Source organism: Myxocyprinus asiaticus, chromosome 31 (assembly GCF_019703515.2).
Source record: "Myxocyprinus asiaticus isolate MX2 ecotype Aquarium Trade chromosome 31, UBuf_Myxa_2, whole genome shotgun sequence".
Lineage (NCBI taxonomy): Eukaryota > Metazoa > Chordata > Actinopteri > Cypriniformes > Catostomidae > Myxocyprinus > Myxocyprinus asiaticus.
This window is the reverse complement of record NC_059374.1, coordinates 27,007,674-27,024,495: the sequence shown is the minus strand read 5'-3', so window position 1 is coordinate 27,024,495 and position 16,822 is coordinate 27,007,674. Positions and strand designations below refer to the sequence as shown.

General features: G+C 39.3%; 1 protein-coding gene across 1 annotated transcript in view; it reads left to right on the top strand.

Moving 5' to 3' along the window:
- The window catches only part of dph1 (diphthamide biosynthesis 1), a 127,741-nt gene that overhangs the window by 31,370 nt on the left and 79,549 nt on the right, over nucleotides 1-16,822 (top strand). Inside the window, 1 exon segment of the mRNA XM_051666149.1 lies at nucleotides 883-946. Within this exon segment, the coding sequence (XP_051522109.1) occupies nucleotides 883-946 (64 nt within the window).

The window sequence follows — 16,822 nt, the reverse complement described above, 5'->3', positions numbered from 1 at the left end:
GGTTATTTTTCGCCATTAACAAACATTAATGTTCTTAATGTTTTGTGTTCCTTGCCACAGTCGCCTTCGGCTTGCTCACTGGGGTTAGAAATACAATTATTATTTAATTACTTATTTTTAAACACAATTCACAATTGTATTTTATCAAACGACACAGTGATGACTCTAAGACATTATAGATAATACAGTTTTATCTTCTGTTAATGCCTGATCTTCTGTAAAGCTGCTTTGAAAACGATGTGTGTTGTGAAAGGCGCTATACAAATAAAAATGACTTGCATTGATTTTAGGTATGGTGTAATTTTAGTGTGACAAGCAATTTAATGCATTTGTGTCTAAATGGTTTGCTCATAACAAATTGTGCCAACTTTGCATTTATGCTGTATGCCAACTCTGTATGCCAGCTGCCGGAGTGAGATTATTTTCATACGCAATTAATAAATCTTCATTCATATGCAATAAAACATTAATGAGTATATAGAAATGTCACATGACAACCACTTAACCTATCTCAGAACACCACATACACTTACTATTATCATATCATATGTCACATATTGTATCATATCATATCCTGTTATATCATATCTCTTTTGATGCAGGCCTGTTCTAAGATTACAGCAAAAGCATGTGTCTCAAACCAAATGCATAAAGTTTTGCACTTTAGTTTCCATAGCTAATGAGCTAGTAGGTCACATGTATTCCTGTCATATTGCCTGATACACATTAATTCATTATTGATGATGAACAGAATGCAAGATGAGCCTTTTTTATGCTCTGCCTTCTTCACTAGAGTAATACAGTATATTGGAGACAAAGGCGGCTGTCACTCATACACTATATTGCACTGACCTGGACTTTGTCCCTCTCTCTGACCTGCAGTAGCCTTGCAGTTGCCCGAGGGTCTGCAGATGTTTGCCTGTGTGATCACTGACATCATTGAGAGGTAGGTACCACACATACCCAGTCTTTCTCACACAGCATAACTCAGGCACTGGTGTATGGGACTCCCCTGCAGTGTCAGGGTGCCTTAAATTACAGTTGAAGTCAGAAGTTTTCATACACTTAGGTTGAAGTCATTAAAACTAATTTTTTAACCACTCCACAGATTTCATATTAGCAAACTATAGTTTTGGCATGTCGTTTAGGACATCTACTTTGTGCATGACACAAGTAATTTTTCCAACAATTGTTTATCAGATGACAGTGTAAACAGCCACAAGAGCTTTGAATATGACATTTTCAAGTTTGATCAGATTTTTTCCAATGTGTTTTCAGTGTGAACAGCCAGGTCGAATCAAATTCGATTTTTTACATCAGTCTAACTCAACATTCGTCATTTGCACAACTGATTTACATAATATATAGGCCTGTTATAATTAAATTGCTTGTCTTCACAAATGTAGTTTCTTTATTTAAGGGAAAAAAATTATAGGCTTTAAGAGTTTGGTTTAGTGATTTGTTTGGATTACATGTAAATAGTAAAATATGCACATGAATAGATACTGGACAGAGGTAGATTTATGTAACACTGCTCCTTGTGTCATTCGCACAGAATACACAGTTTCATATTTCTCAAACTGAATCAAAACATGAATGCATGTTATAAATAACAGCTCTTACCTAACCTTACATATATAGTATGTCACAGCGTTTACAAGTGCGTTCTTACAGCGATTATGCTTAATAAGCAGTCAGCGTGTGGTCATGCATTAAATGGCTTTCCTTTATTGTGTAAGTTTATAAACTGCTTAAGAATAAACAAATCGTTGATGTTGACTACCACCCCTGGAGTCGCGAGTTTGAATCCAGGGCGTGCTGAGTGACTCCAGCCAGGTCTCCTAAGCGACCAAATTGGCCCGGTTGCTAGAGAGGGTAGAGTCACATGGGGTAACCTCTTCGTGGTCGTTCTAATGTGTGGTTCTCGCTCTCGGTGGGGCACGTGGTGAGTTGTGCGTGGATACCGCTGAGAACAGCGTGAAGTCTCCACATGAGCTACGTCTCCGCGGTAACGCCCTCAACAAGCCACGTGATAAGATGCACGGATTGATGGTCTCAGACGCGGAGGCAACTGAGATTCATCCTCCGCCACCCGGATTGAGGCAAGTCACTACGCCACCACGAGGACTTAGAGCGCATTGGGAATTGCGCATTCCAAATTGGGGAGAAAAAAATAAATAAAAGAATAAACATATCGACACATGTAGATTTTTGCCCACTACCCCGATTTAGCGTTGCATGTAAACACCTCTACCGGCGCAGTGTTATTATAGTTTTGGATTTTTAATTTCTTATTTATTTCTATTTTATATCAATCTGTCATTCCAAATTAGTTTTAGTTTTCCTTAGTTTTCATAGTTAGTCTGTTAGTTTCAGTTTAGTTCGTTTTTATTTTAGTTTTAGTTATTTTAGTTTTAGTATTTTTCATGGCTGCCAAACCAGAAGCATTTACGGGTATCATTTAAAAATGTCTAACATCATTACATTTCTCAGGGCAGTCTTGATACCTCTATCTATTTGTATTATCGTGTTTAATTTGGATTGTAAAGGTTACTAATTTTATAACATGCGGTGAATATGGGTAAAGTGACAAAGGACATTTAAACTTGATTCACATTGTATCCATATGAATGTCCTTAGATGATTATAAATCATTTCTTAACTAATCTTTGGGAAGTAAACAATTAAAGGGATTGCTGACCCAAAAATGAAAATTCTCTGATCATTTACTCAACCTCATGCCATCCCAGATGTGTATGACTTTCTTTCTTCTGCAGAACACAAATTAGGTTTTTTAGAAGAATAACTCAGCTCTGTAGTTCCATACAATGCAAGTCATTATGGTACAAAACCTTGAAGCTCCAAAAAGCACAAAGTTAGCATCCTTTTTTACTGTAAATCTTGATATCCGCAATCTCATTGGCGATCTTTCCTGTAGACTGCAATTTTACAGTTTCAAAGGAGTTACATTTTGGTCTGTTCTCACCTAAAACTGATTAGATTTCTTCAGAAGACATGAATTAAACCACTTATGTATTACTTTATGCTGCCTTTATGTGCTTTATGAGCTTCTAAGCTTTGGACCATGTTGACTCGTGTTGTGTGGACCTACAGCTTCTTATTCATATATACATATTCTTATAATATCTTTGCTTGTGTTTAATTAATTAATTCAGCAGAAGAAAGAAATTCAAAGACATCTGGGATGGCCTGAAGGTGAGTAATTAATTAATTAAGTAATTAATTGTGCATACAAACATATTGCACACAGGTTCAAATGCAAACATAAATGTGGTCCAGTGCTGGGAAGGAAAGAGTCTGGCCACTCCTCTAACTTCCATCTGGTTTAATGTTAATGAAAATGAGGGCTATCAACACATCACTTAATGACAAACAGCTCTCTGTGAAAACAAATAGATGTTTATATTCACAGTATAGTCTCAGGGCATGCGGTGCATGGACCCAATTTCCAGCATTAAGATCCTTTTCCATTAAACATTCCATTCCTCTCTTACACTCTTTTGGGATGAATGTTCCCCTGTTTCTTTAAAACATATCCCCTTATTCCTCAGTATAAGCAGAGTCCTGTTGTAGATGTCTGCTCATCATTACTAATGAGAGAAACTCTTAGAAGTGGAGAGATGGGTGAGCATTTCCATTGAGGGATATGTTTAGCCACGGGCCCCCACTCAAACTGTCACATTCCCAGAGGATTCATCTGTATTGCGAACACATTATGGGACTGAAATGGTTCCGTCTCAGTCAGTGCCGCCAATTTGATTTGGATGCGAGTGTAGATTTAGTGAGATGAAGCAAACAGTTTGGGGTATTTTCGTCGCTTCATGTGAAAGTCTAGTTATCTGATTACTCTCCTGTGGTTAAACACAAATCCCTCTGTTTGATCTAGTTTTTGCTGTCAACTTTTCTGCAAATAAATCCTTTATTCATCAACTTCCTGTTTCTCTAAGCCATCAACTTTACGCTCTCTCATTTCTCTATTGCTATTCCATAACTATTTTGTTTCTGTTAATTTTTCTGTCTTTCCTGACTTGGCTATATCCTTCCCTTGCCATAAAGTACTATGGTACAGTGATGGTATCAAATGATAATACCATGGTACTTTGATATATTCTATTGTGGTGTATGATGTTCATTACCATGGTATTTGTAAACTCAGCAAAAAAGAAATGTCCCTTTTTCAGGACACTGTATTTTAAAGATAATTTTGTAAAAATCCAAATAAGTTTACAGATCTTTATTGTAAATAAAGTTTTCCATGCTTGTTCAATGAACCATAAACAATTAATGAACATGCACCTGTGGAATGGTCGTTAAGACACTAACAGCTTACAGACGGTAGGCAATTAAGGTCACAGTTATAAAAACTTAGGACACTAAAGAGACCTTTCTACTGACTCTGAAAAACACCTAAAGAAAGATGCCCAGGGTCCCTGCTCATCTGCATGAATGTGCATTTGGCATGCTGCATGGAGGCATGAGGACTGCAGATGTGGCCAGGGCAATAAATTGCAATGTCCATACTGTGAGACGCCTAAGACAGCGCTACAGGGAGACAAAATGGACAGCTGATCATTCTAGCAGTGGCAGACCACATGTAACAACACCTGCATAGGATCAGTACATCCGAATATCACACCTGTGGGACAGGTACAGGATGGCAACAACAACTGCCCGAGTTACACCAGGAATGCACAATCCCTCCATCAGTGCTCAGACTGTCCGCAATAGGCTGAGAGAAGCTTGACTGAGGCTTGTAGGCCTGTTGTAAGGCAGGTCCTTACCAGACATCACTGGCAACAACGTCGCCTATGGGCACAAACCCACCTTCGCTGGACCAGACAGGATTTGCAGAAAGTGCTCTTCACTGACGAGTCGCAGTTTTGTCTCACCAGGGCTGATGGTCGGACTTGCGTTAATACTTGAAGGAATGAGCATTACACTGAGGCCTGTGCACTGGAATGGGATCGATTTGGAGGTGGAGGGTCCGTAATGGTCTGGGGCGGTGTGTCACAGTATCATCGGACTGAGCTTGTTGTCACTGCAGGCAATCTCAATGCTCCTCCCTCATGTGGTACCCTTCCTGCAGGCTCATCCTGACATGACACTCCAGCATGACAATGCCACCAGCCATACTGCTCGTTCTGTGCATGATTTCCTGCAAGACAGGAATGTCAGTGTTCTGCCATGGCCAGCGAAGAGCCCGGATCTCAATCCCATTGAGCACGTCTGGGACCTGTTGGATCAGAGGGTGAGGGCTAGGGCCATTCCCCCCCAGAAATGTCCAGGAACTTGCAAGTGCCTTGGTGGAAGAGTGGGGTAGCATCTCACAGCAAGAACTGGCAAATCTGGTGCAGTCCATGAGGAGGAGATGCACTGCAGTACTTAATGCAGCTGGTGGCCACACCAGATACTGACTGTTACTTTTGATTTTGACCCCCTCTTTGTTCGGGGACACATTATTCCATTTCTGTTAGTCACATGACTGTGAAACTTGTTCAGTTTATGTCTTAGTTGTTGAATCTTTTTATGTTCATACAAATATTTACACATGTTAAGTTTGCTGAAAATAAAACCAGTTGAAAGTGAAAGGACGTTTCTTTTTTTGCTGAGTTTATGATATTTTAAGGTACCATCATGGTTGTGGCCAAAAACAGTGGACTTACTGATGCAGTGAGATCCAGCAGATGAAAATGACTTCAATAAATCAGATGATTTGTAGAAGGAATAACAACTTTAATTTGTAAAAATTAATAAATGAATAAAAATGGAATAATGAATACCGAGAATAAATGCAATAATACAGAAAATAAATGTTTGATTATAAATGTTAAGTAGATATATCTTATGGATATATCCAAGGACTAAGTCCTGGAATAAACCTAACAACACAAAGTCTTGTCTTTTTCTAATGAACTAAGTAAGTAAATGGAAAAAAGTACAGAGATGAGTCCTCAAAGTTGGAGATCAGATGCGAAGGGCTAGAGAGCCGAGGTGTTAGTCTGACACCCAGATATTCGTTAAGGTCTTTATACCCTCTTGAGACTGTGCCAGCAGGCATTTCCTTTTTAGGTACAGAGAGTTCTGCACAATGATGTAATAACCCTAAGTGTCAGGTCAGGCGGTTATGGCTTATAGAAGTGTGAAAATTGCGGTTTGAGTGGAAAGATAGACTATAGCTCCACTCGTACATTTATTTATGCTAACGACTCGTAAATTTACTTATCTCAGCAAAATACGAGGACAGGTGTCTCGAAACATATCCTGTTGTGTACTAGGTCTATGTCTGTTCTATGTCTGCACGTTTGTTAGAACAATAGCGGACATAAACTTTGCTCTCTCATTCCAGCTCTGAAGCCTCATGAGGTCAAAAGGGTAACAAACTCATACATTAGAGGACACATGTATTTAGTTCTAAATACGCATAATGCATGTATTTAGTTCTCACCGGAACATTGGATACATAAGGTATCAAGCATGAATATAATGATAGTTATACAGTGATGATATAAATGAATATAAGACATTATATAGTACATAAATTTGACTATATGAATATGATTGCATAGCTTCTGATTATAGTTGATTTCAAGCATAATATCAATAAGTAAAAATATAAAATATAGGAAAGACTCTAGCCACTTGCATCACTTACCATAGTAGCATATAAAAATTTAGCATGGCCCGTTAGCTCTGCTGGTAGTTGCCGTTACAAAAAATTTGATGGCTATTCAAAATTATTGTGTATTCTGATGATTTGTTTTTTTTTTTTTTAATTAACATTGTAATGGGGTTCGGAAAAGGAGGTGGCGCAAACCGGATCAACAAGACTTTATAACTTAACATCAAACTGAACTGGAACATAATAACAATCATCGACGACACACACAACTTTTTTTCTCTCTCTCTCTCTGGCATCCCCGACTCCTCCATCTCTCTCCCGCTGATTGAGCCACTCAGCGCCAGGCATATACCCTCATGGCCCGGCCACACCCTCCTTGTCACATACCCCCACTGCCCGATTCAGATAATAGCAAACATTTTTGTAAATTATAGTAGATTTTTGCCAGTGCCTGCTTGAAATTGACTTTTTTTTTTTAAATAGACATTTTTCTTGTCTGCAGCCTTTGAAGTCATAGTTTAGGAATGTCACTAGTGAAGGGCTTGGGATTGTGCACGATCTTCCAACCCCTTGTGGTGCCATCAGCCAATTAGCATTTTCAGGACATAATCTTCCTGCAGCTCCGGAGTAATTAGTCAAATGAAATGAATGGCTTAAAAAAAATGCACACCCTGATCTGTGAGCCCATGAGCAGTTTATGCGCCAGCCAAGCAATTGCCATTTAGATGAATGAGAATTCTAACAAATAGCTTTCTCCAGGTATTTTAGACCTCCTTGGTAAAACCATGGTAATTTTTTTCTTAGTGTTTGGTCTCTTTATTCTGTATTCTGTCCACATAAGTGTGTGTGTGTTGGTTTGAGTGTGTGTAGTGTACTCTTCCTTCTCCTTATCAAATGGTTATAGTGCTCTCAGCTAAAGAGCTTAACTTCACCGAATGTCCAGACACTCTTAAACCCCTGTTTAAACCAGTCAGTGTTTAATGAGAGCAATTAATGTCTGCTAATTAACTCTGAAAGCACCCCCACCATCAGCAACAGTTTTACATCTTTTACTCTCTCTGTCTTGTGAATCTTCTTCCCCTTGTTCGCACAGCCACATCTCTGGATCTCAGCCAGCAGGTTTTCTTTGGTCTGCTGTTACTTTGAGGGCCTTTAACTTGGCTTGTTTAGGACATTTATTCTACAGTGGTGTTTAGGACTCTGGTTTAAGTGTGAAGCACTTGTTGGCTGAATTTCCTCATCATTAGCCTATGGCTCTTTTCAGCATACTGGTGAAATCAAGGTGTTTTCTGGAAAACACCCTAAAATCTGGACAGAGTTGAAGCCTGGACAGGAGGCCACAAGCAGGGCTGGGCAGTGTATTGTATATGCATCTCAATTTCTTTTCAGCCTTTTGATGAATATCACAAATATCAGTATATACACAATCTCATCTATGTATTTCCTCTGAAATGGCTTAATTGTTATTTATTTTCTATCAGAGGGACCATTTTGCTATTTTATATCATTTTCAGCTGAAATGTTTTGGAGCTATGGTGCAAACTGATCATTTAATTTTTAATCGATTCACAGAAAGTCATTGAACTTATCAACTCTAAAGAACAGAAAAATGCTCAACATAAGTATGCAAAGCAGATGCTTGTATCTATGCAAGGTCAATTTTTTTTTATTGCTGCATTCAAAAATGTGTTAAACTGCCACAGTGTGCATGTTTTTGTCTTTAGATGGTTATTTAAAAATTTCTGCCTGCCAACAACCTTGAAAAATTGTGCAAGTGTACCTATGAGAATTTGTGCTGTTTTAAAGGCACAGGGCCTCAATCATGAAACTCTCATAAATATGAGTAAATTAGGAGTAATTTATGCGTAAAATGGACCTTCCTGAAAACTTTCCTCCTGATTGACAAACGCTGCGTACACCACAGATGTGTCCATGTGTTAGTGACTTCCAAACATCCGTAAATAGGGGGCTTGTGCATATTCATTCACAATTATCAGAATCTACGCCCATGAAAACGCAATATAAGGAAGGTACCAGAATCACTAGTAAATGATTTTACATCTATGTGGAACAGTAATTAAATTATAGAGCTCATATCAAATATAGAAATTGTCAAACCATCACGTTATAAGATTTTTGTTTTGTTTGTTTGCTTGAGAAAAACAAACACACACTGCATCTTCACACGACCTTTTCGCCTCATCTCAAGCAAATTTTCTGGAAAAACTAGATAAAATTTATAAAGTAGAGCATCCAAGAATCAAAGAAACTTTGTTAGTTAAGTATATGTTTAAAAAATAAGAAAATGAATTTGATTTATTACAGTTACTTTCAATTTTATAATTTAATTCTAAGTAATTAAAGTAAAAAGCACAAAACGTTTGGATGTCTTATACGCACGATTTACACATGGTTCAGAGCAGGTTTGTTCGTTCTAACTAACATTTTGAAAATCTGAAAATTTGTGTCAAAATGGCTTTACGAATGATTTACACAAAAATTCATTCTGCTCGTGTTTCATTAATGAGGCCCATAGGGTCATCACACCAAATATTGAATAGTTTTTTTATGTTTACTGCAATTTATATGAATTTAATTGACAAAAAAAAAAAACAAACAAAAACTATTCATGGCATTATTTTTGAAAACATCCTCACTATACAATTGTTTTTACAACTGCATAAAACTTTTGCACAGTACTGTATGTTCAACTGGTCCGCGCATTGGGAATGCTCTGGCCAAGTGCTCAAATCTGTGTATGCATACTTGCATAAAGTATGTTTGTTTCCTAAAGCCATTTTTGCTACTATTCTTTATATCAGAGACACTATTAAAACATCACTGTCTTAACTTTCTCATACTTGCAAGTTGCAAAACAAGGAGGGAATCTTGAAATTAGTCTAAAGACAAGCTCTTTAGAAAATGTAATAGCCAAATTAAATGTGCATTAAGTCATCGTGATTTTCACAATGTTGCTTAATTTTATATTGCCATCAAAATCATCATGAATATTTTGAATATTCATTGTGGGAGTTTTTCAGTGTGCATTCTTATGTGTGTTTTTACATTCTCGTAGACTCGTTCGACGTCATCATTCAAATTGTTTAATTCCAGTAGTGCCAAAGTTCAATTACAATACTCAAGAACGCAAGATCCGTGAATGCATAAAATGACCCGGATGTGTTCTTGATCAGGCCGAATATCGAGGATGCATCGGATGGGGATTTGTTGGCAAGAACCCATTTTAAGTCCCAGAAGTCATAGCGGCACTACAGTGTCAGGCGAAGGACATTTATCGTTAAGTCCGTCCTCTGCATTCTTAGCATTGAGAAATCCCCATATCACACAGTCCTACAGGTCACAAAGTGAGAAGCAGGGTTTTTTGTTTGTGGTACTGTGACATCAACAAACTCATAGTTTGTTCAGTGTCATTCTGGACCGCCCCAGGGCCACGAGAAAGGATTAATTGTTACATGACACTAGAGCCAGCAATGGGCACACCTCCCAAGCATGGGATCGAAAAAGAGATACTGTGGTACTGAGGAGAGAGAGAGAGAGAAATAGGAAAAATGGGTTAGAAACAGCATTTTATAATGGAATCAGCTGGACAGCCCTGTATATGGTCTCCTTGTGATCCTACAGAAGGAGAGAAACGTGCAAGTTTGGAGTTCACACAGGATGTGGTGACTTTGTCACGTGATCTGCGATAGACTCGGTGTCAGTGTGCAGAAAAGAGGTTGTGTAAATGTAGGCAGAGTTTAAGCTGATTAAACAAGATGAGGTCTTAAGCTCTAATGAGAGCAAGCTGCTACGTATTAAAGTGGATCTTTAGTTGATGCGCGCACACACACACACACAGTCACAAATCAGTCTTACTTCCAGTTCTACCTCAGTCTTACTTGGTTTAATGGATGTCATGTTCCACTTAAAAAAAGGACCCAAAAGCATCCTAAAAGTAGTCCATGCAACTTGTACGTCATATACCAAAATACCATATACCATATACCAGGCATGGTTTTGGTGAGAAACAAGCCAAAATGTAAGTCATTTTTCAGTGAAAATCATGACATCTGTTGCACGATGAGCTCTATGAGAAGCTTGTTCACTATTATGTGTGTTCGTAGTGCGCTAGCGCTAAAAACAATGCAAGTTCTCACAAGATGGATCTGAGAGAAGTGGAGGTGGTATACCAGGTTGACACTACACGGGACAAACTTGCTTCACCCCCAACTGAGAAAATGAGCCAAAGATAGTCATGCTAACAGGATATGATGTCAAATAAAAAAATCACATAGCCCTGTAGTACAGAGTTTGTCTTCTGCCAAGTTGCTGTTTAACTCATTTAAAAGAACATCTTTATCTGCTGTTCAGCTTTGAGGTTTGGCTTGTTAAGAGACACTGCAGCAAACCACGAGAGCCCAGCATACGTCAGTCTGACTTTGATACACTGACAGCAGATTCTGAGAGCGTGAAGGAATCTTATGTGAACCCTGTTGAACATGTACACAGCACTGGGCCAAGACTCCTGCTGTTTTCGTCATGTTCGAGACCCATAAAGAGTGCAGAGAAACGTCCTCCTGTGCTGTCTGTCACAGTGAAGACAGCTCAGAATAGCAACACAGGCTTTTCATCTAGTTTCCTGCTTAAAGGTCTAGGCTTTTTTTATATTATTGATTGCTGCTCATAATGTTTCATAAAAAGTTGGCATCAGTAGCTGTTCTAACTTGTATGGTGCCCTGGGCGAAACCTGCTTGAGCATGGCCCCAAAGTTGTTGACTGATGGGCCCCCCCCCAAGATGCTGCCGTGGGCGGCTGCCCATGTCGCCCATGCCTAAATCCACCACTGGTTGGCATATAGTCGCAACTGTTACTTTTCAGTTCCTGTTCGTTTTGGAGGGGTTGTTTTTTATCCATCTAACATCTAGCATTTATGTAAATGTTTTTATCTTATGTCCGTATTAAGATAATATGCCTTGTGCTTTTCCATAGAAAGCATTTCATGAATACAAGCTTAAGAGAACATCTTTTGCTTAGTTGATCATCCTAAGAATTATGTTCACTGGAGTGCATCAGCATAATGGAGAATTAAAGGAATAGTTCACCCAGAAATGAAAATTCTGTCATCATCTACTCACCCTTATGTCTCAAAATGCATCATATCCAAATGATCTTGTTCTTCCACAAAAGAAGATATTTAGCAGAATGTTTAGGCTGCTCCTTTCCCATGCTCTCAAAAAACTGGAACATTGACGATATACTTGAGAACCAATGAGGCTTATGTATATTTTCTTGTCATTCTTCTTCAGTGTTATTGAGTGCACTTTGCTTTTGATTGTATGCAAACAAAGATGTTCTCGTCTGTCTTGATTCGAACATAAAGATAGCTATATTTTATAGTTTTATATAAAATATTTATATTTTATATTTTCAATAACGACTAGATTTCTGTCTTTTCCTGACACAAAGCTGTATCCAAATGGTTTTGGATTGAGGGTAAAGTCATTTTCATTTTTGGGTAAACCGTCCTGTTCTCACTCATTGAATCTCTCCCATCAATGCTGAATAGGGACAGATTCCTCCTCACACTGTTTCTCCAACATTACTGTGAGTTTTATTCCACTGTTAGAGCTCCTGTCTGACTCCTGGACCCATTTTTGTTTCATTTGATAAATGTCTGCAGGCTGCGGCCTACGACCCCTGCAGAGGAAATGCTCCTGCAGAGGAAATGAGTTAGTTATCAGAAAAGATCCTGGTAGGGGCCGACAATTCCCATTCTCCACCCACTCTGCACAGCTGGGCTGTAGATGGCAGAAGCAGGGATATGACTGTAAATGTGTGTGTGTATTTGTAAATCCCAGCTGTCTTTCTTCCTCAGCCCTTACATAAAGAGCTCGTTATGGGAGGAGAGATCACCAGGCCCACAGCCACTGTGAGAACAAGCCAATTCTCTCTCTCCCATTCTCGCTCTTGTTCTCGCTTTCTTTTGCTATGTCTTGCGTGCCCTGTCTGTGTCGATGACTAATGAGCTACCGTGCCATTCTGTGTAATGAGTTACCTGCCTACATGCACAGTGTGTTGCCTTGTCTTGCTGGCACGGACTACGGTGAGATAAAGAGGGTGACAGGAATAGAGAGGGAGATGGAGAGAGATGCTAAGGACCTGAGTCAGCCAGAGCTGCTTTTTGTTTCTAGTGCTGTTGAAATCACAGATGGTTCATTCAAGTGAGAAAGAATTTCAAACTACATAGATGGCCAGCAGTCATCATCTTTCACTCTTGATTTGAGGGACATGTGTAGGGTCAAAAAATTTTTTATTTTTTTTTCTAATCAGCTTAGAAATTTTATTTTGCATTGTTTTTATTTATTTTTTATATGTGTCCCTTAACAATATAAGGTGACAAACAGTACAGGTCATTTTGTAATTTTTTTTTTTTTTTTAAATGTTTGGTGACTTTTACCTTTGTGAAAAATGTATTGCAAGTTATTGTCTTATGTCTTTGATTTGGAAAGGGTTCTAAAATTGGAAATATCTTTGGTACTGAAGAGAGAGAGAGAGAGAAATAGGAAAAATGGGTTAGAAACAGCATTTTATAATGGAATCAGCTGGACAGCCATTAGCAGCAGATCCTTCAAGTCCTGTAAGTTGCAAGGTTTACGGACTTGTTGGTCCAGCACGTCCCACAGATGCTCAATTGGATTGAGATCTGGGGAATTTGGAGGCCAGGACAACACCTTGAACTCTTCATCATGTTCCTCAATCCATTCCTGAATAATGTGTGCAGTGTGGCAGGGCGCATTTTCCTGCTGAAAGAGGCCACTGCCATCAGGGAATACCATTGCCATGGGGTGTACCTGGTCTGGAATGATGTTTAGGTAGGTGGCACATATCAAATCGATGTCCACATGAATGGCTGGACCCAGGGTTTCCCAGCAGAACATTGCCCAGAGCATCACACTCCCTCCACCGGCTTGTCGTCTTCCCACAGTGCATCCTGGTGCAATCACTTCCCCAGGTAAACGGCGCACACTTACAAAGCTGTCCACATGATATAAAAGAAAACGGGACTCATTGAACCAGGCGACCTTCTTTCACTGCTCCAATGTCCAGTTCAGACACTCGTGTGCACATTGAAGGTGCTTTCGAAGGTGGACAGGGGTCATCATGGGCACTCTGACCGGTCTGTGGCTATGCGGTGCCATACACAGCAGAGTACGATGCACTGTGTGTTGTGACACATTCCTCCCGTCTGTCGGTTCGGACCAGATGGGATAGCCTTCGTTGCCCTTGTGCATTAATGAGCCTAGGGCGCCCAACACCCTGTCACCGGTTGTGTCCCTCCTTGGACCACTGTCGGTAGTTACTCACCACTGCTGACCGGGAGCACCCACAAGCCTTGCTGTTTCAGAGATTGTCAAAGTAGCTCAGGTATTTACCTTGCCCATTTTTCCTGCATTCAACACATTGACTACGAGAACAGATTGTTTGCTTACCACCTTGACATGTGGCCTTGTTAGGAGATGATCAACGTTATTCGCTTTACTTGTGAGTGGTCATAATGTTTTGGCACATTTGTGTATATATATTAAAAACTATTTTCTAGTTATGCTAAACCCTCTATAATCTGTAAAATTATTTTAAGAAAATCTTATCCAGTAATTTGAATGACTGGAGAATTAATGGAAAAATCATGGAAATTAATTGGTCTGAAAGTGTTGGAACCTTTGCTATGTTCGTAAAAGCTTACTACCATACTACTATTACTATTTCTGCAGTATATAGATATAGAAGTAAAGGCACAAACATACTTCACGCAAGTACGCAAACGCAGACGCGAGCGCTTGGCCAATGCATGGCCTATGCGTGGTCCTGTTGTACATACTTTACGTGTGTTCTTGCGATGCTCTGGCGGTTACAAACCTCACACCACAAGGAGGCGATAGAGTGTCTTTAGGCGCCACGAAGTGTGTGAGGTTGAAGGATGAGGGGAGGAAGAAGGGGCAGATTGTGGCTGTGGTGGTGGTTGCTTCTGGGCATCATACTGTTGTTGGGTCTCTGGCTGTAGAGGAGTCTGTGGTTGAGGCACAGAGGGAGGGGGGATGTGGGCGGGGGTACTGGATGGGGTACTGGATGGTGTCTTAATTTTGCTGAATATTTTCCTGATCTGAGCCACAAAGGCAAACATGACAGATTTGAGGTGGATTAGTAATAAAGTTACCTCTCTAAAAGGTTTTCTTTTCTCTTTTGTTTCAGTTAATTGTAGGTAAATATCCACTTCATCCAGCACTGTTTGTTCTCTGTGTCCGTAAGTGTGCCGGTGCTGTTTTACTGAGTGAGAAGCTGCTCCAAATGATTCAGTGAGAGAGCAATGTGAATGAATCGGACTAAACTGAGGATCAATCCCATTTAGCCAATTCACAAAAAAAAAAAAAAAAAATGACTCAAAAGAATAATTCATTCTTGAATCAGGCATCATTAGTTTTAATTTTTAAACAGCCAACAGAAATATGGGACTCACGTCATTATAGCTGAAATAATCTGAGAGAAAATGTTTCTCAGGTCAGTTGGAGCGCTCATGGTACACACAGTTCATACTGCTGCAGGTGCCATCTCTGATTTTTGATGAGAATGACAACGAGGCTGTGAAGGATAGACTTACAGTCTCTTCAATGGGTTGTACTGCAGTTTAAAATGTTTCGGATTGTTCCGCAGATGAAACATTGAAAAAACATCTTTTCAAGAACATTCAGTATTAAAAATACTCTAGACAACATGAGTTGTGGAAAATCAGATGTGATGTAGGAGCTTTACGGCTTTAAACCGTGCATGCCATTTAAGAGATGTAAGTCTATCCCTCACAGCCTCGTCGTCTATCCCTCACAGCCTCGTCATCTATCCCATTAAAAATAAAAAATGAATGCACTACCATGAATAAGGTCTGTAAAGCCAACTGGTAAGTTAATTTTATACCCTGGACATGTGATTTATCAAAGACCTTGTCAAAAACCTACTGCAGTCACAATAGCTTTTACAAATGGCAGCGGAAGCACCTGCAGATGTTAGCGGGAAAGCTGTCATGACATTTTCAGCTGAGAGATTCGCTCTGTAAACTTTCCTCAATTTCTTTTGCTGTCCACTCTGTTGGATATATCACAGGAAGCAACAGCATGAGGACAAATTATTTTATGTACTTTTTTTGCATAACTGGAATGGCGCTCTTTAGATCCATACTGTGAACATCACACTGAGGTGCAAATAGAAGATTCTTTCTACCTACTTCAGCCTACATGATCTACTATAAAATCAAGTAAACCAGACTGTGATCACAGTTTTCTCGTACAAATCTTTTAATCTCTCATAGATCCAATCCACGTTTCCACTGATTAGAGAGTCAAGCGTTGACGTAGCTACATAACCTACCCAGAAATAAACATGCTGCTGCATCACGGTCTTTGTTTATGAGCCTTATGAATTTTGAGAACATTAACTAACATCCAAAGTCATTTAATTCAGCTTTTAATGCCATCATAAACTGCTGTTAAAGGGATAGTTCACCCAAAAAGAAAATTATTGTTGGTGGAAAAGGGGCATCAGATGAAATTCTTGATCTGTTGTTATAAAAACAAAAGGCTGGACTGCAATGAGTACACTATGTCTTGGTAGCAAACTTGTACAGCAAATACATACCAAGAATCAATATATGTCGAAGAAAAAATGAAGACAGAAACCTGGAGAAGATTTAGAGCAATGGTGGAAATTTTTTTAAAGTTTGATTCGATCGATCTTGTCAGGATAGCAAATTACAGGGTTGAAAAAAGTGTTGGGTTCCAGTGCTGTTGGTACAGCCTTCTCTCTCCATCCTGTTATTTAATGTGTGTGAGAGTGTACGTGGTTATGAAATATGAAGGTGCCTTGTAGCAGTCAGACCGAGCTAATTACACACAGAGACCACCTCACCGACATGGTCCTCCATGTTGTCCCAAAGATAATTTTTTTTATTTATGAAACAACAAAATAAACATCCTGTGCCCTTACACAGCATGGAGGTAAGGAATTCGTAGGTCATTACGAATTCAATCCAATTTAGGCTCAAACTTTGATTCCGGTTCCTCACAATTCCCCCAAATTCACCCCCATGTTATTCCAAACCCATATGACTTTCTTTTTTTTCTTCTGTGGAACAAA